The 24769-nt window shown below is 40.1% G+C and overlaps 2 protein-coding genes across 4 annotated transcripts; one reads left to right on the top strand and one right to left on the bottom strand.

Annotated features, from left to right (window-relative positions):
* Positions 1-1334: 1334 nt before the first annotated feature.
* klc3 (kinesin light chain 3) lies at positions 1335-14875 on the top strand. 3 transcript variants are annotated; one of them, XM_030408165.1, is made up of 16 exons: positions 1335-1407; positions 3611-3706; positions 4715-4798; positions 6045-6293; positions 6408-6473; positions 6663-6827; positions 8198-8273; positions 8991-9136; positions 9237-9319; positions 9539-9626; positions 10449-10550; positions 10894-11067; positions 11261-11360; positions 11509-11689; positions 12197-12263; positions 12607-14875. In XM_030408165.1, the coding sequence occupies exons 3-16, from the start codon at positions 4787-4789 to the stop codon at positions 12688-12690; spliced, it is 1593 nt and encodes a 530-aa protein (XP_030264025.1). In that variant the 5' UTR covers positions 1335-1407; positions 3611-3706; positions 4715-4786; the 3' UTR covers positions 12691-14875. The 3 variants fall into 3 exon arrangements, with proteins under 3 accessions (XP_030264025.1, XP_030264016.1, XP_030264033.1); XM_030408156.1 differs by lacking the exon at positions 1335-1407 and adding an exon at positions 2406-2552; XM_030408173.1 differs by lacking the exon at positions 1335-1407 and adding an exon at positions 2408-2552 and having other exon boundaries at positions 4715-4986.
* A 226-nt stretch (positions 14876-15101) lies between these two features.
* On the bottom strand, positions 15102-24443 carry ercc2 (excision repair cross-complementation group 2). Its single transcript, XM_030408620.1, has 23 exons — positions 24290-24443; positions 23825-23924; positions 22836-22913; positions 22696-22758; positions 22422-22535; positions 22150-22266; positions 21880-21996; positions 21469-21592; positions 21247-21343; positions 20303-20436; positions 20004-20172; positions 19605-19723; positions 19281-19350; positions 18812-18881; positions 18605-18706; positions 18413-18476; positions 18148-18269; positions 17951-18043; positions 17689-17761; positions 17450-17520; positions 17072-17215; positions 16792-16935; positions 15102-15977 (listed from the first exon to the last, which is right to left on the bottom strand). The coding sequence occupies exons 1-23, from the start codon at positions 24292-24294 to the stop codon at positions 15885-15887; spliced, it is 2283 nt and encodes a 760-aa protein (XP_030264480.1). The 5' UTR covers positions 24295-24443; the 3' UTR covers positions 15102-15884.
* Between the last annotated feature and the right edge of the window lie 326 nt (positions 24444-24769).

The following is a 24769-nucleotide window of genomic DNA, read 5'->3' as shown; positions in this document are numbered from 1 at the left end:
TCCTACTGTCGTCTGCTGTCTGTTTGGCGTCAGCAGCAGTGTTGTATTGCCGGTGTGAAGTCCCACCTCCCGTCTCATCTCATCTCAGCATTGATCACATTTTGTGTGCTTAACAGCTTCTAACCCAGCTCACACTCGATCTCTCTCTCACACAGGCACAAACAGATACTCACACAAATTTGAGAAATGAAATGTGAATTGAAAAGATATTGTTTCTTTTGTTTCCGTCTTGGCTGCATGGTGTAAATACCACGGGGGGTACAGAGGGTGTACGTGTGAATGTGTGTATACTTTTGACGCTCCTGATTGACGGCTGCATGCAGAAAAACCCTTCTGTCATTAACTGGATCTCTAGTGTGTTATGTGTGAATTGAAAAGGGAAAAGGGGGCTGCAGATAAATAATTAAAGATACACAGTCATGATGATGTTATTTTTATTTTTAGCGTTTAGCTGCTAATGTGTCCTCAGAGTGGGACGCTGCAGCTCTTATTGCACAGTCAAACAGTGAGACGTGTTTATAATCATGATAGTCAGAAAAAAGAGCTGACACAATAGATGTGATTAGAAATAACAAAGAGGATAAATAATTGTATTAACTTTTATAAGTAACGATAAAAAGACATTTGCAGAACAAAACAGAAAGAAAGGAGACAGAAAATGAGTTTACATTGAATGGAGTCAATAGGTAATGAGGCAATAATAGTGTTCTTAAGAACAAAGACTTAACAGTTATTATAAAGGTCAGTGGGCTTTATGAAGAGATTAAGACGGCTGAACTGATTTAGAGAGGCTTAGCTTTTCACTCCAGAGATTTAAATCAGTTTTCGTCCTCTCTGGTCTTCAGTCCAGACAAACTATGTGAGAAAAGGAACATCGCAAGCAAAATAGAATATATAGTCCGGATGCAAAATCATGGATAGAAGTGGTTCAGTTCAGCTTAAACTGACATAAACACAGCGGTTGTGTGTTGCGGAAATAAAGGAAATATAAATATTTTTACTGCAACAGAAGAACAAATAAAGCGGTTTCTATTTTCTGCAGCGTGGTCAGAGGTTGAGGATTGAAAGAGCTCTGGCACACAGAGCTGTATGGGAAATATGTGGTGTCCCTGCAAAGTGCAATGACATAAGTGAGGAAACCAAGTCCCAGAGAGAAACAGTGCAAGGAGTTTTTATCAGAAATGTTTCTTCTCTGTTCATGTGCACACAGAGTCACTCTGTAAAGCATGTCTGATATGTCGAGGTGAGTGGAAGGTGACTGTTCCAGGTTTTTCTGATTGAAGTGTAAAACAAACTTCTTGCCTCTACACCTCACTGATTAGGACTGATTGACTCCGATGCACCTGGTGTTGTCTGCAGAGCTGTTTGTTTCAGCTGCCAGCAGTTCTCCAGTGGGTAATGACAAATGTAAGTAACTGTTTACAGTTTGTCCTTTAATTGATTAAAAAGTATTTTAAAATGTGAGGTGTATTGCTGTTATCACCGTGTGACCTGCATACATTTGATTCTATCTCAGTGGAAAGTATGCAACACCTGTTAAGCAACAATCAACCTGTTGTCTATATATTCAACTGTTAGCATTGATTATCTGTTATCTTGTTAGTGAGATTCTAGTCCTAAAGACTGATAATAATGAAAGGTAAAATAAGACTGCAATCAACAATTTCCAACTTAACTCTTGATACAAACACAGTAAAGCTAAACTTATTTCCATTGTCCTTTCCATTGGTGTTTGTTCAACTCGTTGCTACCTGATTGTGTTTTGTTTATCATGATCAGCTGTTTTCAGTAGATCAAAATATGCTCTGGTTTGTTGTTGCAGAAGGAAGCTGCTCTCTTCTTACCTCCTGCACTTATTGACTGTATACTACATCTGTCCTTTCACTGAAGAGCCGGTGTCACATTTAAGCTGCTCTGGTTTGAAGTGTGACTTTTTGAAGCTTAACGACAACCGTATATTCTGACCCATGACCCAGTCCTTACCCCGACAGATAACTACATGCAGGGTTGTTTGCAGGAAGCACAGAGGCCTGGAGGAGTTTCCCCGGTGGCCTTACATGGCTGGGCTCTGCCTGCACTGCCACCGTGGTCAGTTGCTGTGGCTTCTCCTCCTACCTGACAGCTGAGCCATCCATCAACCTGCTCATATAACTGTCACACACAGGCACATGCAGCACAACACACACACATCCTGGTAGTTCCTATTTGTTGAGCTGCTCTGTGAATATTTCGAGTGAGAGTTTAAAGTGGACCTACATTTTTATGTGACAGGCGTTCATCTCTGAACCTGCCTGAATATGTTTGAAGTGTTTGGAAAGTAGAAGAAGAACAGTAGCTCCCTCTAGTTTTAGTATAACTCTAAAGTAAGTAGCATTAGCTGCATGCTAACTCTATGACTAACTGAATAAAGGAAACAGCGCCCTCTATAGAAAGTCAAACTTCACAAACAGTAACTCCAAAGAAAAGGAAGTGGCAGCATGGATGGATCACTGAAGGATGTCTCAGACACAGGGACCCAGTCAGGAGTGTGTCCAGGAAGTGGACGAGGGCGGGTAAGGGTGAAATCTGAGATCCGATTGGTTTCCCCAGGGTCCACCCCATTATCCTAAACTATGATTGGCTACTTGCCCGGTCAGAAGTAGGACCTTAGTTTTTATTTTCTTATTGTATTGTAGAGTTAAAATTGTGCACAGTGAGCTTGACAAACTGAGACGCTTAAATTAATATGGAAGCAGGCAGAAAGCAAAAAGGTTTTAGCAACACCGGTGTTTTGTTACTGATCAGATGCTGTGAGGTGAGACGGACTAGCTGTGGTACAAACACACAAACAGTACTTGTTCTTTACATTTTGTGTGTTTGCAGTCACTTTATGTTCAAGCTGCTGAGCATCTTTAATGAAACTCAAGTTAGATTACACCTAAAACTGGTTCCTCCACAGGCCTAGCTAATCTGACATTAATAAGACTAATACTGGCAACACACATTAATGTATCTTAAAAATAAAGATGTTTAAGGTTTATTTTTGTCAGTTATTTATTTTTCAACAGAATCAAAACAAGCCAGTATTTGAAATTATGATCAGTTTATGAACACCAAGTTATATACATGGTACATGGTAACCTCTTGGATCAGTTCGGTACGTAATTATGGGCTATACAGTATGTGATTATTGATATTATCAAAATTAAAACTAATGAGCAATCACTTCTGTTCAAATAAAGTGTATTATCTTTCAAATCTGTTATTTGATATATATTCATTAGATGTCAACTTTAAGGAAATAGGATATTTAGATAACATATTAGAATTACACAATTTAGTTAAACTACTTGAAATAAAAATAAGACCGTCGACAAATGTACAGAGAGAAGAAGAGTAAACAATCAATTCCATAGGGATAAAACACAAACTGTCAAACTCAACCGTTAATAACCTGTCATCAATAATCTGTCAATAATCTGTCATCAATAATCTGTCATCAATAATCCATCATCAATAATCTGTCATCAATAAACTGTCAATAATCTGTCATCAATAATCTGTCAATAATCTGTCATCAATAATCTGTCATCAATAATCTGTCAATAATGATCCGTCCCTCCTCCTGCAGGCAGTTCATCTCTCTGACAGATAGGTGGCCTTGTCTCGGGCAGGACATCACGGCCAGCCCTGGAGCCGCAGTGTATGGTGGGAAATATGGGATCAGGTAAGCTGCTCAGCTGCGTCAAGACACACAGACAAAACCGGACACACGCAGGAAGTCATGATACTGTGCCTTCAGAATAAAAGCATGGCGTTTTAATGATTTTATTTTGGGTGAGAAACTTTTTTTCAGTTCTGCTTATTAGACATTTATTGGGTTAATTTAATTTCACTTTTTTTTACTGTCCATTTTAGCTGTTGTGCTATTGTTCATATTGTTGTTGTAGATACTGTTGGATACAATTTTCATATAACGTTGAGCTAAAAAAAGATATAGAAAAGTAGGAAGCTCAAACAGAGTCACTAATTGATCAGTATAGTTTGCTTATTGTTGCTATTGCCAAATTACAGATGTGTTTTCAGCTTGTGGTAAATTATGCTTTTCTTGTGAGAATTCTATATGTGTGCACATTTAAAAATTGAATCCTTCAGACTTGTGGCTAAGCCTTTATCCCAATTTAACAACATAGTTTAGTGTGTGAGCATCTTATCCTCTTGTCTGATTACTGTCTGCCTCCAACTAAAGTAATGTCAAGAAGTAGTAAGTGATAAAGCACACAAAAAATGCTAAACATTGCTTTGTTGCTGCGGGCAAAGTTGAAGCCACAAGTTGAAGGAATCACAGCCCAAGCCTTTTAAAAGCAGCCATTTTTAGTCAGAAAACAACTAAATCCTCATGGTAAGCATGAACATGTGGTACAGAAACTAAAGCACGATGAGGATGTCATGTATAACAAATTTGAGCCTGTGCAGACAGCAGACAGATCAGAAGCATGGAGGATGTTAAATGCTACTGGTGCATACAACTCTATGAAAAATCAGGTTTTCCAATGATTTACATACTAATCATATCATAAATCTGAACAAAAATTGGAAAAAACTGAGGAGCTGTTATCTATAATATTTAGATTAATCACAAAAGCGTTGTTCCACTTGTTTAATACTTGTAGAAGGCTTATAAAATGCCCCAATCTTGTGTTACACCTGTAGTAACACGACTTTTACTCTGAAGGTTATAACCGGAAGTTCGATGACGCTGCTGCTAGCTTGAATACTGGTGAATCCGTGATGACAGGCGGAGCCGATGAGGCAGCAGGTGAATCATTTACATTTTGTAGTTTATTTTCTCGTTCCACCTGTTTAACACACAACAAACCGAAAGATACGTTTAGCGGAAATGTTCGGCTGTATGTGACAAGTTCCGCCGTCCAGAATAAAAACAATAACATCCGCTCAGAGTGGACAAAAAGACGAAACCACGCCGCCGGAGCCTGGACTTAGCAGGTAGGCTATAAATAACTATGTGTGGATCTGAATTGCAGCCTGCGTGTTTGTCTGTGTGTATATGTCGTAATGAAGACCGTAATTATCATAATTATGCTTTATACAGCAGCCGGCGATGCTTTTTTACTATGATAGTAACAGAAATGACTCGTGATGTGACGCAGTCGTCTTCAAGTCAGCCGAGAGGTTTGTGTTAGGTTTAAATTTACATAAAAATACATTGAACCTGGCGTGTTGGGAAACTGACCTGAGGCCAGTTACACCGCCGACAGTAAACAAACTGCATGGAGACTGAGAGTGTCCAGGAAACACGTTCAAAACTGAAAAATACACACAAAATGATATCAGTTGAGATGTATTTTATACCAGCTATATACATGTCAAATATTAATCGGCTGAAATATATCTGTGATTATGAATTTTGTCACAATACTGGATTTCTAACTATGATACAACCATTATAATATTAAGTCCCACTTTCATAAAATAGAAGTTTACTGGCGAACTGATCACTGATTGTGTGTATATTATTCTGTGATTTAACATAAGTACAGTATACTTGTCTGTATATTTATTTTCATGTTAGTATCGTGGGAAAATTTGTGCAATTTGTTATGTACAGGTTATTTGTGACTGACAGAATTAATCCAAACCAGCAAAACTGTTTGGATAGTAAACTGTCTGTTGCACATGTTGTGTCTAGTTCCATATTCCCACTTCTCCTCTCAGACTCAAAGACGAAACTGAAAACCCTCAAGTGTAGTAAAGTTGCTGATGGTTTGTATTTTCTTCACTGTGTTCTTGTATGTTTTGAATTGAATTTAAATGCATGTTTTGACCATCTTTATCCTTACAGTCGTAATCAGCTCAGCTTCATCAAGTGGATTTAATTAGCAAAAGTACAACAAAAATCTCGGCTTCTTGTTGTTCTTCTTGCTACCAATAAACAGTCCAAAACCCCCAAACTCTTCAATTACTGTCAAAATGACAGTAACACATTAAAGTAGCTAGAACCAACAAATGTTTTGTCTTCCTGTCCCTCTTTGTGTTGTTTCTAGGTCAGTTGTTGTGACAGGAGGAACCTCACAGTTGGAGCCATGTTGTCGGGGGAGGAGATTCTGTGCAGCACGCAGCAGGTGATCGCAGGGCTCGAGGCGCTGAGAGGAGAGAACCGCGGCCTGCTGGAGAGCCTGCAGGAGCCGCTGGAGACTCGGCCGACGTCAGAGAGCGGCAGCGTGGAGCAGGAGAAGAGCGGCATCGTCCTCCAGTTACTGGAGAGGATAGAGCTCGGGCTAAGCGAGGCTCAGGTACCAGAACAGAAGAGCATCATGACATATTTCTGGTTGTTTTGATTGGTTGTCAGTCCAACTTATTACATTGATGTTTGTTTTATATCTGAGATGTTTTTCTGGTCTCTGCAGGTGATGATGGCGTTGTCGGCTCACCTTGGTTCACTAGAGGCAGAGAAACAGAAGCTGCGTGCTCAGGTGAGTTTCTGCAGGAAGTGTTGGAAAATTTAAATGTTTCCACTCTGTCCCTCTTTCCTGTATTCCTTCTTGTCATTTTACCTTTTCTACCTCTCTCTCCTCTCTGTTTTTATTTTCCTCCCATACATCTTCTTCCTTTCCCTCTCCATCATCTCTCCCTTCCTCACCTTTTCTTCGTGTCCTCCTCAGGTGCGTCGTCTCTGTCAGGAGAATCAGTGGTTGAGGGACGAGCTGGCCGGTGCTCAGCAGCGGCTGCAGGACAAGGAGCAGGAGGTGGTGACGCTGGATGAGCAGAACAAACACCTGCAGTTCATGTCCTCCATACGCAAATACGACCTGGAGGAGCCGCAGCTGGTGAGGACACGACAAACGGGACACAAACACAAATGTGTCGGTGTTTATATCCACAGAGGGTTTGTAATCAACACTTCACCAGGCCACTGTGTGTTCAAGTAACAAAGGGTTAAAAGCAGAAAAACAGCCTGACGACATTCAAAGAAATAATGCAGAAATATTAAAGGGATATTCCGGTGTAAGTTTAATCCATGGTCTAACACACCGTGAAACTGTGTTAGACTCCCTCTGGAGAGATCAAGTTAGCAGACCGCTAATTTACGGAGTTTTATCAACCTCAGAAACGACCGCACGACAACAATACACTGCAGTAAATGGATCCAAATATAAACCGCCACCAAAAAGCCACAAATAATGCTCAGAACAGCACCAAACTTCAGCAACAGTACAAATAGGGTCTCAGCACATAGTCCGGGGCATCTAACCTCCGCTAGCTTAGCTGGATTTCTACTGAAAAGCTGACTAAATTTACCACTCTTCTGCAGCAGCTTCCTGTTGACGGGAAGTCCCGACGAGTCGATTACAGAGTGCAGTAGAGTTCCGCGGCTCATGGATGAAAATGTCTGATTATGACTCCATGGAAAAGCAATCAAAGTTCATATGTGTCTTACCTGCCAGTTTATAACAGTTATTATCGAGAGCGGACAGGGAAAAGAACGGAATTGAGCATTTCTAACCGCACTCGGTAATCGTCGCGTCGGGACTTCCCCGACCCGGAAGCTGATGGAGGAGAGTTGAAATCTGTTTTTAGCTTCACAGTAGAAATCCAGCTAAGCTAGCGGAGGTTAGATGCCCCGGACTATGTGCTGAGACCCTATTTGTACTGTTGCTGAAGTTTGGTGCTGTTCTGAGCATTATTTGTGGCTTTTTGGTGGCGGTTTATATTTGGATCCATTTACTGCAGTGTATTGTTGTCGTGCGGTCGTTTCTGAGGTTGCTAAAACTCCGTAAATTAGCGGTCTGCTAACTTGATCTCTGGAGAGGGAGTCTAACACAGTTTCACGGTGATTTAGACCATGGATTAAACTTACACCGGAATATCCCTTTAATTTAATCTGCCTAAAACCTGTTTCATCTTTCACACATCACAACCTCCTTAGAATCGGGAATTTGTTTTCCAGAGTGCGATCACAGTCTGGATAAAGACTTTGGCTCTTACAAACACCACAGACTTGAAATAGTGAGACTGGAATATGATTTAGATTTAGATATACATAAAGGGCATAAGCATGTTTTTTTAATATTTAAAATATGGACGTGATCTTTTTATGTGGAGTGGATGTATAATCACAACCTTTTCACAATCAAATAACTTGTCCACTCAAATGTTTTTGCACTGAATTGTGCTGAATGTGTTTTGTTTCATACAGGATGACAAAGATCCGTCTTCCACCAAGGAGTCTCTGGACGACCTCTTTCCTACAGAAGACGAGGAACAGTCACAGAGTAAGGCTTTCTTTTGGTTTGTGAACATGTCATCACAAACCTTTTCTCTCAACTGGTAATATACACATATGTCTTTTTGTAGTCAGTCACAGCACATAGGACAATCTTGTGTTTCTCTAAATGTAGGGTAGCATCATCACAAAAGATTCCAGTCACCGTGAATTTGTTAGGATGGTGAGTCTATAAAAATAAAACCCCAAATAACTACATGGGTAGATGCCACTGGTCTGAAAATGTTTGTTTTGGGTGAACTGACCCTTTTAATGTCTGTTAGGTCTCGCCTGTTTATATAATCATAATGAGCTCAACATCCTGCATGTTTACCTTTACAATTATTGTAAATCCTTGTTAATGAACAGAAGGACTTTCTTTATCTTTGCTGCATGTTGCTGCAGCTCATGATGTGTTTGAGTAACAACTCTTCACACAAAGCAAAGACATTTCAAGCTCTGATGTCACATTTTAGCGCTTACATCACATGCAGTGATAATGAGTTTACAGCCTGTGAAGGAGCTCTTCAAACTAGAACAGGATGTTAAAACGATCTTAAAATTTGTATTCTGATTGGGCTGATATTGTGAGTATCAGTGGAATATTGGAGTACATCTAAGTACAGCTTTCATTAAGGTGTAATCGCATTTAATGTCAGCGTTTACAAACTGAGAAGTCCAGACTCGTATCACACTCCATCACATTTCTTTGTCTTTGTCTGCTCAGTGTCTCAGCCTCATCATAGCAGCGCAGCAGCCGCTGCTCAGCAGGGCGGCTACGAGATTCCCGCCCGCCTTCGGACGCTCCACAACCTGGTCATCCAGTACGCTTCCCAGGGACGATACGAGGTCGCCGTGCCACTCTGCAAACAGGTGAGAGGGGTGTTGCTCTTCTGGTCCACCAAAATGTAAAAAAAAAGGATTTAAATCCTGCACGAGCTTCACTCTCCTTAATAAAATAATGTCTCAACAGGCTTTGGAAGATCTGGAGAAATCCTCAGGCCACACACACCCAGACGTAGCCACCATGCTGAATATACTGGCGCTGGTGTACAGGTGAGGACTGTTACTGTGGCAACAAATCACCACAACATACATAAAGATTATCCCGCCCAAAAATGTTCATGTCCTCCGCCCTGTGGTCACCTTCAGACTAATATCAGTGTGACACAAAGCGTCAGTTCATTATTATTTAGATTTTTGTGGAGTTTCTGTTTACCTCCCTCTCAAACGTTTTTGATCTGAGGTCACCGTGCGACATGTTTTTCTCCACAGAGACCAGAACAAATACAAAGAAGCAGCAAACCTGCTGAATGACGCGCTGGCGATCAGAGAGAAGACTCTTGGAATAGACCATCCGGCTGTGAGTCACCCTCCTTTTTAAACATAATACAAGAGGCTTTTAACTGGTTATGAAACAGTCTCAGTTTAATACTGATGCTTCTATATGACCAACATAAGCAATGAAACAGTCAGAGAGAAGATGGTTATCTCTGTGTGGTTAATCTTAATGCCCGCTCAGACTCAGATTCCAAAAATGTAACCTTCTTTTATTGCTTGATGAAAAAAGTCCCTCTGTAATCTGATGGTTCAACAGCAGAACTGTTTCATACCGTAATATTTTATGTCATGTTTTGAGCCATTTCCTGCTTTTGGCTTATTATTATTATTATATAGACTAAACATTACAAGGTTATGTTTTTAACTTTTAGCTGTAGCTAAACAGGAATATGATTACTGAGTAACTGAATCTGTTGGCTGTAGGATTACTTGTAACCTAGTCACCAAAACAAAGTTTACTTTGTTCCACCGTCATTAAATTACACAAGCTACAAATAAACAGATGATGTTGTTGCTGTGCATCCTGCAAACAGCTGTGTTTTAACAAAGGAAAGATTATATTAAGAATACCTTGTGTCTTTTCTTTAACTTGCATCCAAAACAAATGCACTCGTTATCCACATCAAGATCTTTATTACACAGAGCGGTGATGCTCGTACCACTTTTGTCCACAGGGGCTGTTGGAGTCAACACAAAATGAAAGTTGCTCGACTTGTAATGAGACACCATGAATTTGTTTTGTTTACTTATATTGGGCAGATATTAAACCCTGTGTGTCATTGTGTTGCTGGGAGCACTGCCTTAAACACTACAGTGTGTATATCTTGTGTTATTGTGTGCGCAGGTGGCGGCAACGCTCAACAACCTGGCGGTGCTTTATGGGAAAAGAGGAAAATACAAAGAAGCAGAACCGCTGTGTAAAAGAGCTCTGGAGATCAGAGAGAAGGTGAGACAACACACGTGTTACGACACTAAAGAGGATTTAGAAATCAAACATTTGCATTTGTATATATTGAAATGTAACCTTTACCCTGACCAAATTTTAATCCTAAATCTGAAATTTAACTACGATAACGTGAATTTTAAAACTACATTTATGTTAAGGAGTATTTCCAGCCACTTTTCTGCATAACAAGTACTTTTAGTTTTGATAATATATTTTACTTTGCACTTTTGCTGAAGAACATCAGGATTTTGCATGTATCATCTCTTAGATATTGTCACTGTTATGGAAAGAATAATGTATTTTTAGTCCTCACAGTGCACTTTGTGTCTGAACGGCCCCTCAGGTTCTGGGTACAGACCACCCAGATGTGGCCAAGCAGCTGAACAACCTGGCTCTGCTGTGTCAGAACCAGGGGAAGTACCAGGAGGTGGAGCAGTACTACGAACGCGCTCTGCACATCTACCAGAGCAAACTGGGGCCAGACGACGCCAACGTGGCCAAGACCAAGAACAATTTAGTAAGTATAAATGTGTTGAGCTTCTTTTATTATTTTTTTACAACATCAAGTCTTTTATGTCTCCCAAGCACCAGTTCCTGAACACTGCTGATGGAAATATATTATATGTTAATATAAATTTCACAACATTTTGTGTCACTCTGCTCTTTCAAACCATTCTACACTCACCACTTCCTTCCCTGTTCCTTCTCAGGCGTCGTGCTATCTTAAGCAGGGGAAATACAGACAGGCTGAATCACTTTACAAAGAAATCCTGACCAGAGCACATGAAAAGGAGTTTGGATCTGTTGAAGGTACAAAACAGCAGCAGATATCATCATATATTTCATTGCACGTCTGCAGCACCATGTGGAAATATGTTCTTTATGATGACATTTGCAATGAGTGCTGGATAGTTGTGTTTTACTACATCGTGTAAAAATCAAAACATTGGTCCTCCAGGCGACGGTCACCCCAGCTGGTCCGGTTCTGAGGAAGGCGGCTCTGGCCAGGACGGACTCAGTAACCTGAAGCGCAGCGGCTCCTTCACCAAACTCAGAGAGTCGATTCGCCGAAGCAGCGAGAAACTGGTCCGCAAGCTGAGAGGCGTCGGAATGGAGGAAACGAGCCCGAGGAATGCTGGGTAATATAGTAATCTGTTAGAAAAGATGTAACACTCCTGACTGGGTCTACCTGTAACTGAAACCAGGTTGTTTGCAAATGGGAATGTCAAAAATTTGTCTCATATTTAATATTTTAAATTAGGATCTCAGAAGTGGAAAATTGGGAATTTAAGACCGTTGATCTTTTTTCCCCAGATCAGTAAAACTGAGCCTGTTGGAGTTGTGGGTGTTTTTAAAGTGATTAAGAGGAACTTTTAAGTGTTTATGAAACAGTCTGCTGATTCCTCTGATGATTATAAATGACCTGTAACAGCAAATGACACAATCAGTGAAAAGACTATTTTTATATAGTGATTATTAACGTCTGTGCTCGCGTCCGATCACATATCACACATTAATCACATTTCCTCATCGCGATCCATCCTGTGGTCTCCGTCGCTCACTTCCAAAACAGATGCATGCGCTGCTGACATCAGGCCCCCTTTTTTAATAAAGATTTAGAGTTAATTATGATGTTCTGTTTTCAGGATGAAGAGGGCGAACTCTCTGAATGTGTTGAATGTTGGAGCCAGAGACAGTCAGGACAGCACCAAGGTGAGGAGACTGTTGCTGCAGTAAATCCTGTTGTCATAGTTTTCAATTTAGTCGTGCATTTGAGGCTAAATTCTTATTATTGTGGTTGTCCTCTGCAGAACAATGTTGATTTACTTACCATTCAAATGTTGTGGATTGTACTACGAATATCAGTGATTTCCTTCAGTGGTTTTAGTCAAGGCAACCAAATAATGAGCAATTTCATAAAAGAAACCACATTTTTGTCCCAATAATTTTAACAGATATCATATTTACACTCCTGGTACTGACACAAGCACCTTTTAATAACTTCACCCGTAACATCTCGTCACTGAAGATCTATCGTTTGTGTTTTGTTCACCAGTCGAGCCGTCTGACAGACGCTCGAGGCCTGAGCTCCAGCACGCAGAGCCTGACGAGACGAGGTTCACTCGGCGGGGCCAGCTGACACACACACAAACACAAACACACCTTCTACAAACAACACTTCTAAAGATAACTGGAAAGATGTTCACACACAGCTCTGTGCTGGTCGCTCCTGTCAGACGTCCTACACCAATGCAGATTTCCCATTTCGAGTTGAAAAAGAGACGGCTGTCATAAATGGAGAACCGCCCTCATTTAAACAACAGATTCAAGTTAGAGGAAAGTCAAATAACAATAACACGACATGTTTGTCTCCGGTGATGACGCGTCTCCAAAAAGTGGTTCACAAATTGACGTTATCTACATCCGCTAGACGCTTTCCTTCCTGTTCACTTGAAACTTAATATCATTTCTTCCTGGATGTAGATTAGAAACAAATTCAGTTTCCTCATTACAAATCAATTATCTAAAAATGAAAGGAAATGGAAAACGTTTTGTGAAACGCACAAATCCTTCTAAACCTTGAATAACACCAGCATCTGCCCTGTAAGAGAAGTTGTCATAATGTTTTTGACGTCATTATATTTGTATGAAAGTACCCCACGTCACTTGCAGGTTAACAAAGAATAATCTGTGATACAATTTTATATTTTTAGGTGCATTTTCTATCAACAAAAATGTATTTATGTTTTAAAGTTTCTAAAATTGAACAGGCACATTGACATTAAAGATAATGTTTTTTAAATGTTATAAATTATCTCTTGAGAAGTACAGGGATGTTAAGTTGTTTGCACAATTTTCAAATGTAAATGTTACATTTGGTTTACGAGGGAGAAGTTAAGCTATCGATTTGTACTGTTACAGAAGTTATTATAATGTGTTTTGCCTTTAAAATGTGCAGGTAATTCTGATTAATACTTTGATATTATCAAATCATAACGATAAAAACACAAATGTGTTCATCAGCTGTGTTGTACCACAGTTCTGTCATTCCACTTTATGAGAATAAGGACCAACTTTTTTAACTTAAATTAAAAATGTAACACTTGAAAGAGAGATCTTCTTAAAGACAGATATTTTTGCACATTTATATATTAACAATTAATCAAACTAAATTAATTTATTATTGAATATTAACATTCCTTAAATTTAAATACATTACATTTGTCAGCAACTATGCATTTGTCTTGTCGCATTGTGAATTTTTAACTACTGATAAAAATAGTTTTGAAATACCCGGCGCCGGATGTATAAACGATTTATACGTTTAAATACAAAAACCATGCGTATGTCTTTTTCCCAGACATACACATTACATAATTATAAAGGAATAATGCAAGTACTGTACGTACAGCATAATACATCGGACAGAAAGTATGCGTACGCATGTTTTTTTGTTGTGAATCTTTAGAGTTTTATGCATCTGACACCTCGAGACCCAAAGTTATTGTTGTGTGCCTGAGTCAGCGTTGTTTTGATGACTTTAAACTGGCTTGGACTGAACTGAGGTCAGTCAAGAGAATCAAAACATCCAGCAGCTAGTGCAAACCAGAGAAACAAGGCGAGTGAATACCGGACGGAAATTTGTCTCCAAAGGCATCCGCAGAGCAGCACATGCTCGAACCCAAACTATTTGTGTGAGTGAGTATGTTTTGGGGTTTGACCCTTTGTGGGAAAAGTAGCATCATGTAGCAGAATTAAGAACAACTTTGAGGCACAGGTAGCCAACTGAATTATGTGTATTTCATCTTGTAATGTCACATCTTTGCTTATTCACTGAAATGCCTGAAATCAACAACTATTATAAATAGTAAATATCTTTTATTGATGTGTAGATTTCGTTGTGCTCTTTTTTTAATGTTAGAGGGAAAATTACTTGAACTAGTAACTGAAGGCAAACTTCCAGATTTGTTGACTTGACTACAAAACTGAATGTCCTCAGAAATCTTGACTCCCAAATACTTTTCAGATACCAGCTGATGCTCACAGGTTTTATTCCACTCACTTCCATTTCTTCGCTCAAACATATCCTATTTTTCCATGATGGAGAACTACTGATTGTACATTTGCTGTGGTAGAAGATGATGTCACTGCTGTTTGATGTAAGGGCTGAAATCGCACTTAGTTACTGTAAAAACTACAGTCTGTAAGAATGTTGTATACAAAAATGTAGAAAAGGAACTCCTCTGTTTATTCTGGTAAATATGAATGTTTGTATTTTATATTTGCAAACGTGAGCTGAAATAAATTACAAAAATATCCTTGTACACTTTTTGTGTGAATGCAAATACTGTTGTGATTAAGTATATTTTTAAATAGCTGGTCCTTTTTTAAATGTTATATTTGAATAATTAATGTATTTGTTATTTTATTTGCCCATTACTTATCGCACTACTTGTTTTTGTCAGGACGAAAAGTCCTCTTAAACATCTTCACCCTGGAAGAATTTGCCCAAAAGTTTGCTTGGATGAAAGAAGAAAAGACAAACAAGTCAACAGTTAAATACAAACATTTATATTCCAACTTCCTGGGTGTAAAACGGGAAACACAGATATTCACGTTCAGTACAAAATGTGACTATTTACAGCTGCAGTAGCAAAGGAAAAAACAGTAGCTGTGCCTGTATGACAGACACTATATGGACCCGCGTTACACCCACAGATGGAACAACATTTCTGTAATAAATGCAACACTTTGATTACTTTTTTTAACAAAACATTACTTATCAAAACAAGTTTCTAAAATCACAATGTCTTAGTTTCTCCATGAACTGCAGTGCTTTGAAAATACTGTGAAATGTCTCATCCTTTTTAAAACTTTAATGTCAAGTAAAGGTTCATTACTGTTGTGGATATTTCTGTTATATCCTCTCATTGTGCATCTGTTAGTTATCTGTAACACTGAGTATACAAGTCCTGAATATATTTGAAGCTGATAGGTACTAAAAGCAGTGACAGTGTGTGACCTGAAATAATGTTTGTGCCTTGTGATCCATCATACAAAAAGCGGCAGTTATCCAGTCAGAAATCATTACTGTAACCACCAGAGCCGGGTCAACGTGTGATTTAAATACTTCTCATGTTTGTTTACCAGAAAGGTGGAGAAGACGAGCTTCTTCAATTAAAATGTTTTTGTTCAGTGATGTCTAAACTCTCCTAACGAGGTAAACTTACGTTATTCACATCAAAATGTCACCCGCTTTTTGACCCAGTTCTATCATCGCACAGTAATGATGTCACTGTAACGGGGGATGACATCATGCAGTGTACGTCACTTTCAGGTTTGATGAGCAATCTTAGCGATTTTCTGCAGCACCTCCTCCGACTCCAGCTGCTCCAGAGTCAACAGAGACAGACCCAACTGGTCCTCCTGGAGCGAGAAAAGAAAAGAAAGATGAGGATAATGGTGAAATCAGGGAAACAACAAGGTGAGAACGGTGTTCACAGACGACCTGGTCAACTATTCTTAGTGTCTAAATGACACTTTGGCCAGCTGACGCTGCTGAGGACCTTTAAAAAGAGGCGAGAACTCAAATGACAACAGACTCAGCTCAACACATACATAAAACATTTTAAATATGCAAACTTTTTTTTATTTTTTTTTTATTTTCCTTTTCTGTAATACTCATTTTGACCACAAGGGGATAAACTGCACCAGCACTCACACACAAGTTTTTTTTCATGTGTCCTGGTGAGAAAATGTCAAGTACAGTACATGATTAAATTGTTAATTTAATCAATGTGCAATAAGGCTAGTAATTATTTTTCCAATCATAATAAATGATTACAGTACATTTCCCTGTCAGGATTATTTTTCAATCATAATAATGATTAAAGTACATTTCCAGTCTGGATCGCTTTTTTTCCCCACACAAATAAATATGCTGGAATAATTATATTACATTGATTTACTCCGAAAAACCAATTGATTATCAAATTAAAATGTGACTTAAAGCCAACATACTAGTAAGATCATGAATAACTGAATTGTGATGAACTAAATTCAAACAGCTGTGTCGACTGCACAGATGAAACTTTTGTTTCAAAGTTATTTAATTCTCTTTTTTGCTTCTGATGACCTTACACATGGTGAGTGATCACTTTAGCCAAGATAGCAAAGTGAAAAAAGACAAATCTGAAGCATAGATTTTACACGTGTGATGCTTGGCAGGTGTGGATCGTACCTGTCTGAAAGGCTGAGCCATCTGCCGGAGGAAGTGCTTGGAGAGCTGGATGGCCTCGTCCACGGTGAGGTTCAGACTGCCGTCGCTGATGTGCTCCTGAATCCAGCGAGGAAGCTTCCCACGTTTGTCTGCTCGGGCGTAACGCTGTGGACGAGAGAAGCAATCGTCACATACCAACTGATCAGTGGAGACACTTTAATGGGGTGCTGGAACAAAGCATGTTTTTCAATGGTTGGATCACAAGACATAACTATTTGGACTGTGTAGAAACATCACACACCTTGTCAGCAAAAATCATGAGTCCGTAGTCGGTCTTTCCTCTGATGGCTCTGCCAACACACTGGGCCGCGTGACGCATGGCATCAAACGTCAGGAAGTCGTTCTCTCTGATCTGAAAGTGATCCCGCAGGTACTCCAGACGAGCCTGACGCATGAGTCAGACAAGATTCATGTGAGAAACGTCTTCCCTTTTATCGACAATGAACATTTTGTTTTGGGTCTATTCCTTATATAATTTATCATAGGTTAAATGAAATAAAATCAATATTACAATCATATTTTGCAGTTTGTATATCAATTTCACATGCTTAACTCAGACAAAGTGGCAGAGGGTAAATGTGGTGCAGTGAGTGAATCTGAACACAGAGATGGTTCTGACCTTTAGGATGCGGCTCTGCGTGTAAACATACGGCACTCCAAACATGATGACAGCTCGGCCAAAATGGTGCACTGAACAGAAACCGGAACACATTTCATAGTTATTAAGATGAAAATCTCAACTCCACATACACCAGACTTTAGCTGAAAAGTAGAATGTTTATAACCGAAAAGAACTGTTGTATTGCTTTTACTGTTTATTTCTACGCCAAAGTTTCCTACTTAGTTCTGATCATTTACCGAAATCTATTCCCTCGGACACCTTTCCCCGGGCCACAGACAGCAGGATGGCTCCTCTACCATTCTCACAAGCCTGAGGAACAGAAAGAGAAAGGTCAAAGGTTAAAAGTCTCGGATCCAGCAGGAGATAAAATATTACCATGAGTGTGCTTTCACTCATTACAGCACGACTAATGCTTGATCTTCATTTACCACCATGGCTGCTATTATTATCTAGTTGTTTACATTACATATGAGGAAAGACGACAGGTGTGTCTCTGACCTCCTGATATTTCTCCAGGGCCATGCTCGTCTCTGCAGCATCTGGAGTCTCAATGAAAATCAGTTTGTTTCTCTGGATGTTCTCCAGGATACCCTGCAAACAAACACGTGGAAAAAAAACCCCAACAGAACTATTAAGTTAAACTTCTTTTTATATACGAAGAGATAAGGAGATAACAATATTTTTCTCGCACTGACCTGTTCATACCAAGACGCCACGATGTTCTCCATGTACATGTAGCTGGTGAAAAACGCCACGATGCCATCGGGAACGATCGCAGACATCTCTAGGAGGAGGTTGCCGTAGTTACGAATCACAGCTGGAAACAACAAAAGAGATTAATACTTATATCAACGCTGATGTTTGACTAATGTTGAGATACTGTGTTCTGAAAAAGAAGGTGAAGAAATTGTATAAAATGTCATGGTTGTAATTCTCATGGACGGACGCTTTTCCACTCACCAAAGTCTTCTCTGGTCTCAAACTTTGAGCTCAGAGCCACCTGATCATTTCCTCTGCCGACAATCTGTGAGACAAATCAGACAGAATGAAACATAGAACTTGGATGAGCTTCAACAATTGAGAAATACAATTTTAAAAAGAGGAACTGTGAGTTTAATATTTTCCAACATGTGTCTGAGTGTAGTTACACACCAGAGGACAGAGGCATGTCCGTGCCAGCGTCATGGTGAAGGACGCCATGGTAACCGGGCGGAAGTCGAGGATCCTGGGATAGATGTCCAGCGGAGAGAGAGTCTAAATGAGAGCAGACGTTTTATCAGTGCATGTTAACAGTCATTTGTTTGGGTAGCACAGATGGTGGATTAATAACTGAAGTGGCAGAGTGAAAACTAAACTTACCCCAGAGGTGATGACGACTGACTGAAACCTTTGGAAAACAGGTTTGATGGCGATAGACGGATCCATACAGCTGAGAGAGGAACAGAAACACAGAACAACGATCGGCACAGTCAGCGTTTCATTTCTTATATCCACACAGCCTTTGTCCTGCATCCTTTGACATATCTGATCAACTGCATCCTGTAATTCACAAATAAGAGCTCAGATCCAACAGAGACATCTAATAAAAGATCACTTGGGAGTAAAATCGTGTAATAATAACTGTTTTGCTTTTTGGGTGTCAGAATAAAGCTCCTCAGACTTTGTAGCAGACATAAATTGTATTATTGTTCAGCTGCACACATTAGAGAACTGTGCAGCACCAGAGATCTGACCCTTTGGGTACCGATCCACATTTTATACAGTCAATCAGGTCCAGGTAATGTGTGATACCTGAATGTTTTTACATTAATTATGCTACATATCCCACCTGAAGTGGAGCACAGGGTTGGCGATGGTTGGAGTTCTGTCTTCAAAAGGCTCAATGATGATGGTGAAACCTTCAGAGAGAAAGAGAACAAAAGGATAAAGATGATAACATGAACAAAAAACAGTCAAGAGGATTTTAAACTTTAACTTTCACCACTCAGATTACTGTGAGGAAGTGAACGGCGTTTGGTGTCTGGTGCTAATTTTGAGCACTTTTATGTGATGTAAAAAACTAAATATGACTGCTACTACAGTGTCTGCCACAGTAACATATCTAACAGTATCTGGTTTCAGTACTTGAAGATGTACAGAGGGGTTTTGGTACCTTGGCTGTAGGTGCTGACCAGAGTAGCAAAGTTAGCGATGAGAGTAACAGCTGAGAAGTCTGCGATGTCTGCTATTTCCAGAGTTCGAAGTAACGACTGCAACCGCTCTGCACAAAACCTGATCAGACAAACAGAGAGGACATGAGCTAGAATCAGAGTTAGGAACCGAGAGTGCATGATTGAAGATAATAAAGATGTGAGGAGGTGACAGAGTCAGTAGGAGGCTGCTGGAAAAAATGAGGGAACAAGAGAGCGAGGAACTGATTGAGCAACTGGGAATGTGAAAGATCAGGAAACTGAGTGAGTACATGATCAGTTGAGAGCCACAGTGCCATCTACAGCTCGTGTTTGTGGAGAATTCAGGCTAAAAGATGAAGTTATAAGAAATCAACACTGACCTGAGAGGCTTGCGGTCGATGCAGACTTTTTCGAAGATGTCTTTGAGGAACTGTGGCGTGCTCTCCTGTACGACATGGTGGACCCTCAGACGGGACTTCAGATACTCCATGAAACGTCTCAAGAAACCAACAAAGTGTTCTGCTGTGCGAATGGTACCAGGGACCGCCTCTGGGAGGGACGAAAAGAGGGCAGTGGAAAAGCAACATCGTCAAAGTTTCTTGTTTTTGAGTCTAAACAGTGCAATGAAAAGATGCAGAATAAAACCAAAAACCAAATACATTTTGTGTCGATGCCATACCTTGAAGAATTTCATCTGGTAACACAGGATTTGCCAGGTAGACGTCAGTTTCCCTGGCGACATTGGCCTCCTTCAGTCCCTCCACCAGTCGCCTGTACTCCTCCTTCAGTTTAGCAGCATCTGTTTCCTTTATCCTATCAGACAGCAGGGGAGGCGGGGCAGAGACGAAAACAGGAAGTTAATCCTGATGGAAATACAGGTACATCCCAATTACATATTTGAACCAGTCTTCACTTATGGAGGACACGGTTAAATGGGAAATAGTGGATTTGTGCGTTACCTGTATGTCTGATTAAAAAAAGGAAATAAAATAACATTCATCAGAAAGATTTTCCTTTTTTATGACACATAATTTTTCTTTAGAATTTATGAAATCGAGATGTACTTGGTAGAGGTGGGTGCAATTCATCGATTTGGCGATGCATCGCGATGCGTCACATGACGATTTGGCATCGATTAATGAACGTTGATGCTTTGCCGCAAGACCGGAACAAAAAACACGTAACCGGAACCTTAGTGCGTGTGCAAAATGCAAAATGGTAACAGCTTTAGCAGCCCCCAAAGAGCGGCCGATTCTCTCGCCACCGGGGTTCACTGCAACCGTGTGGAAGCACTTTGGATTTTTTGAGAGAGCAAACAAGATGACTGACAAGACCTACGCGATTTGCTGTTTTCAGTGTTTTCCGCCAATAGAGGGGGCTCTCGTGCAAGTGGAGCTTTCTCTGGTCAAAGTTTTAGAGGAACTAAGTTAATTGATAGGCTATTTATTTACAAATGTAGCCACAGATGAAGACAAAATCAATCTTGTATGGAAAAAAGCATTAAAAATCACAATAATCAAAGAATCGTGGCACCAATAATTGAATCGAATCGACAATCGTCATAATCGAAGATGGTGGGTTTCAGTGTTTCAGTACTTGCTGCTGACCTCTGTTGACTCTTACTTGCTTATGGTGTTCTGAAGTGTGTCCACGTTGTTCTGGCAGCGGTCGAGTGTTCGTCTGGTGATGTTCACACTCATGGAGTCGATACACACATTGTCTGAGGAAGACAGAGAACATGAAGACAAACATGACTCACCCAGACAGTAACCAATTTAAGATCGTTCCAAAAAATGATCAGATTTTTGTGATTATCACATAATAAATTCATGTAAATCTCCTCACCTATATTATGAGCCTCATCAAACACCACGACAGACTTCTTGGCCAGCTCTTTGGACACCAGATCAGCTATCTTGGGGTCCAGCAGGTAGTGATAGCTGTAGACCACAATGTTGGCATGCATGATCTATGAGGAAATAAAGATAAAGAGAGAGAAACGCTTAAAGATAGAGTGACAACCATTGTGTTGAATATCTAGACGGTATTGATGAGAAACATTTACAGACTTCATTGTAAACCTCTTTGGTTCTGTGTCAAGCTTCTCAAACGTGCAGAAATTAAAACCATCTACTCTGCTTTGAATCTTATTCAACCATAAATCCATCCAGTAACAAATGTTCCCAAATACTAGGAAAGTATTTTTCACACCAGGCAACATGTTTTATGTTTGCAGCAGTCTGTAGAGAAACGTACCGAGTATCGTGCCAGATAATACGGACACCAGCCTTTCCTCCTGCCAAAGTCTTTCAGGTCGTCGAGGTTGTAGATCCCAGGAGGAAGAGGCACCTGTCGGCCGACTGAGTCAAACTCCTACAGACAAACACGTGAGACAGAGGAGGTTCAAGGAGACTGCAAACATACACACACATACTCACTGACGCTGACAACAAAGCAGGAAAATCAACAATATCCTCAACATGGTGTGTCCTGGTCTGAACTGGATGAATGCAGGTGACTTCTTACCTCATAGAAGCGACAGGAAGGCAGGTTTGGGTCGCTGTGGCGTTGTGCACGAATGTACGAGGCGGTCAGACTGTGACACTTCCCATCAACCTCCTTACCGAAGCGCAGAGAGCTCACCTGGACAGAAGCAGAAAATCGCTGTTACAATCAACGTAGACCGAAAGAACATAAAGCTTGTTTCTGAATCTAAGAGACAATCAAATCGCTGCTGTAACTCTCAGTCAGCTTGTGTGCGAGGTTTCTGATCTCTCCTGGACGGTGGCTGTTCGTACCTCTGGGTGGATGCAGAGGTTTTTTCTGGAAGAAAGGGCCAGAGCGAGGAAGTTGTTGCTCTCTCCGGTTTGTTTGCAATAAAACTCCATCAACTTTCTCAGCTCCTCCACCACCTAAACAGGCGGAGAAATATAAGATACAAGTTCTGGTGATTTAAAGCAATTTCTCCTTCATATTGTTTTAAATTGTATTCTAACTGCTTGATTTTAACTTTACAAATGACTGAGCCGTAGGAACAGTTTGACCGGATAAACGGATGATTTTGTGGCTCACCTTCTCGATCTCAGGAACAGTTCTGGAGCAGTATATCAGCTTGGTCACTTCCAAAGGAAAGGCCTGACAAAGAGAGAACCTAACATTTGAATGTGTTCACTGGCTGATGGGAAGCTGCATGCACACACAGCTCAACTCACCTTCTGGTAGGCAACAATGAGGGACAGCAGGGAGATGGTCTTCCCTGTTCCTGACGGCATCTCCAGGACTCCATGACCCTGAACACACACAACAAGTTAGTTACCTTTGTGTGGCCGATCTCCCGCCGATGCAGCACAAAATAAAACTGATGATAATATCAACTCCACTTGTGTCAGACACAAAGGTGGACAGGTGAACTGTGTCTCTGACTTTTTAGTACAAAATTCCCTCTCTTTGTTACCCCTGAAGTTGTATCACAACAAAGAAACACAAAAGGGAATTGTTTACTTTATTTATAGTTATGAAACTGTCTCATAAGTTCAATACAGTGAGGAGGAATAATTACAGCTACCAATAACTAAAAATACAAACAGGCATATCAGCGAGAAAAAAGTCAAACATTATTATTTCCCTCTGATGGAGAGACTGTAATTACAGTATGTATTAAGACAGTAGAGCTGTTATGATGAGGAGATAAATGAGTGAGTCAATCGAAAGAAATGTACTTGACAACTATTCTGATAACTGATTAATCATTTAAGTAATATTTTGAGAAAAAATATCTAATATTTTGCTGGTTCCTGATTTTTAAACATGAGGATTTGCTGCTTTTCTGTCTTATTTATGACAGAAAATGACAAGTCTTTGGGTTTTACACGGTTGGTGGAACAAAACGCCAAAGCAATTTGAAGACGTTCCTTTGAGCTCTGGGAGATTTGATGAGCATTTTGCATACATTTCATAGACCAAACAATTCATCATGGAAATTAAAGGCAGATGAATTGATAATGAAAATAACTGAGAGCCCTATAAGACTGCATCTGTTCTCATGGATAAGGATATGATGCTTATATCTGACAATTTGTTCTGACACACTCAACCGGGTATGACAACACGCCACCCAGGCACAACAATGATTTCAATCCCTCTGGATTTATTGCCCACAGATCCTGTAAAATAAACTGAGAGGTATTTTAATAATACCCACCTTGGCATCCAGTGTCCTCTTCAGCTCCAGCATGTAGGAGTACTGCTCAGGATATATGTAGTCATATGGAAAATACACCAACAGACCGTCGATGTTGAGCCTGGAATAAAACAATGTTGAGTTAACACTTAAAACAGCCAGTTCTCCCTGTTTGTTTAGGTGACGCAGGTGTAACAGCACCGCACAGATGTTAGCTTCAGAGGCTACATGGTGGACTTATTTAACTAAACATGTGTGTGAAGCTAAGCTAACGTGGACGCTGGTTGTGCAACCGACAGGATATTACATCAACACACACACGTACATTTAATTTCTGAGCATAAGCTGAACAAACTGCAGTTTAACGTTATCCTAGTCTGCTAACAAGGTATTATTAATATTAATGCAATCAAGCTAGCACTAACTCTCAGTAAAGTCTGCATGAATCGTTGTTTTGTTAATTCCCGTGTGAACAAAAACACTCACTTCATTTTGTAAAACGCGCAGCAGCCGCTCCTCTTCGTCGTCAGTCACTTTTATCTATTTTAAAACAGTCATTGATAACTTTAGTAGCGGTTTTAAACACCAAACACAACGAAGTGTCGCACCTGGACGATGCTGCTTTTTCTTCTTCTATGGTTTTCGCCAGTCGACTCCGACACTCATTACCGCCTTTCAGAATAAATTACCCCTATCACCGTTTCTACAGATGAGTGTACTTGGTGTGCTTTGTACAGTCTACGATGTGACGTGAATAACTGCATTTTTCAGACCAGTCTCTGGTTAACACGGATTGCGTTCTTTGATCATGATTTTCTCAATTTTCGAGACACGGCGTGTATAATCACACGTTTGCCTATTTTAAAAGTTTTATTTCTAAACTCTGTACCGGAAAATGGCGTATGCTAGCCTGTCTGCATTGACGATAGCTTGACGGTTGGTTGCAGTTCGTACCTGTGGCCACTA

This window comes from Sparus aurata, chromosome 2 (genome assembly GCF_900880675.1).
Source record: "Sparus aurata chromosome 2, fSpaAur1.1, whole genome shotgun sequence".
Classification (NCBI taxonomy): domain Eukaryota; kingdom Metazoa; phylum Chordata; class Actinopteri; order Spariformes; family Sparidae; genus Sparus; species Sparus aurata.
This window is presented reverse-complemented; position numbering and strand designations above follow the sequence as displayed.

Coding starts and splice junctions, on each gene's coding strand:
- klc3 (XM_030408165.1), top strand. Junction 9,137..9,236: donor CCGTGCCACTCTGCAAACAG/GTGAGAGGGGTG, acceptor ATGTCTCAACAG/GCTTTGGAAGATCTGGAGAA. Junction 9,627..10,448: donor TTGGAATAGACCATCCGGCT/GTGAGTCACCCT, acceptor TTGTGTGCGCAG/GTGGCGGCAACGCTCAACAA.
- ercc2 (XM_030408620.1), bottom strand. Junction 22,267..22,421: donor ACCTCTGCATCCACCCAGAG/GTACGAACAGCC, acceptor GCTTCTGTCCAG/GTGAGCTCTCTGCGCTTCGG. Junction 20,173..20,302: donor ACCAGATGAAATTCTTCAAG/GTATGGCATCGA, acceptor CGTCCCTCCCAG/AGGCGGTCCCTGGTACCATT.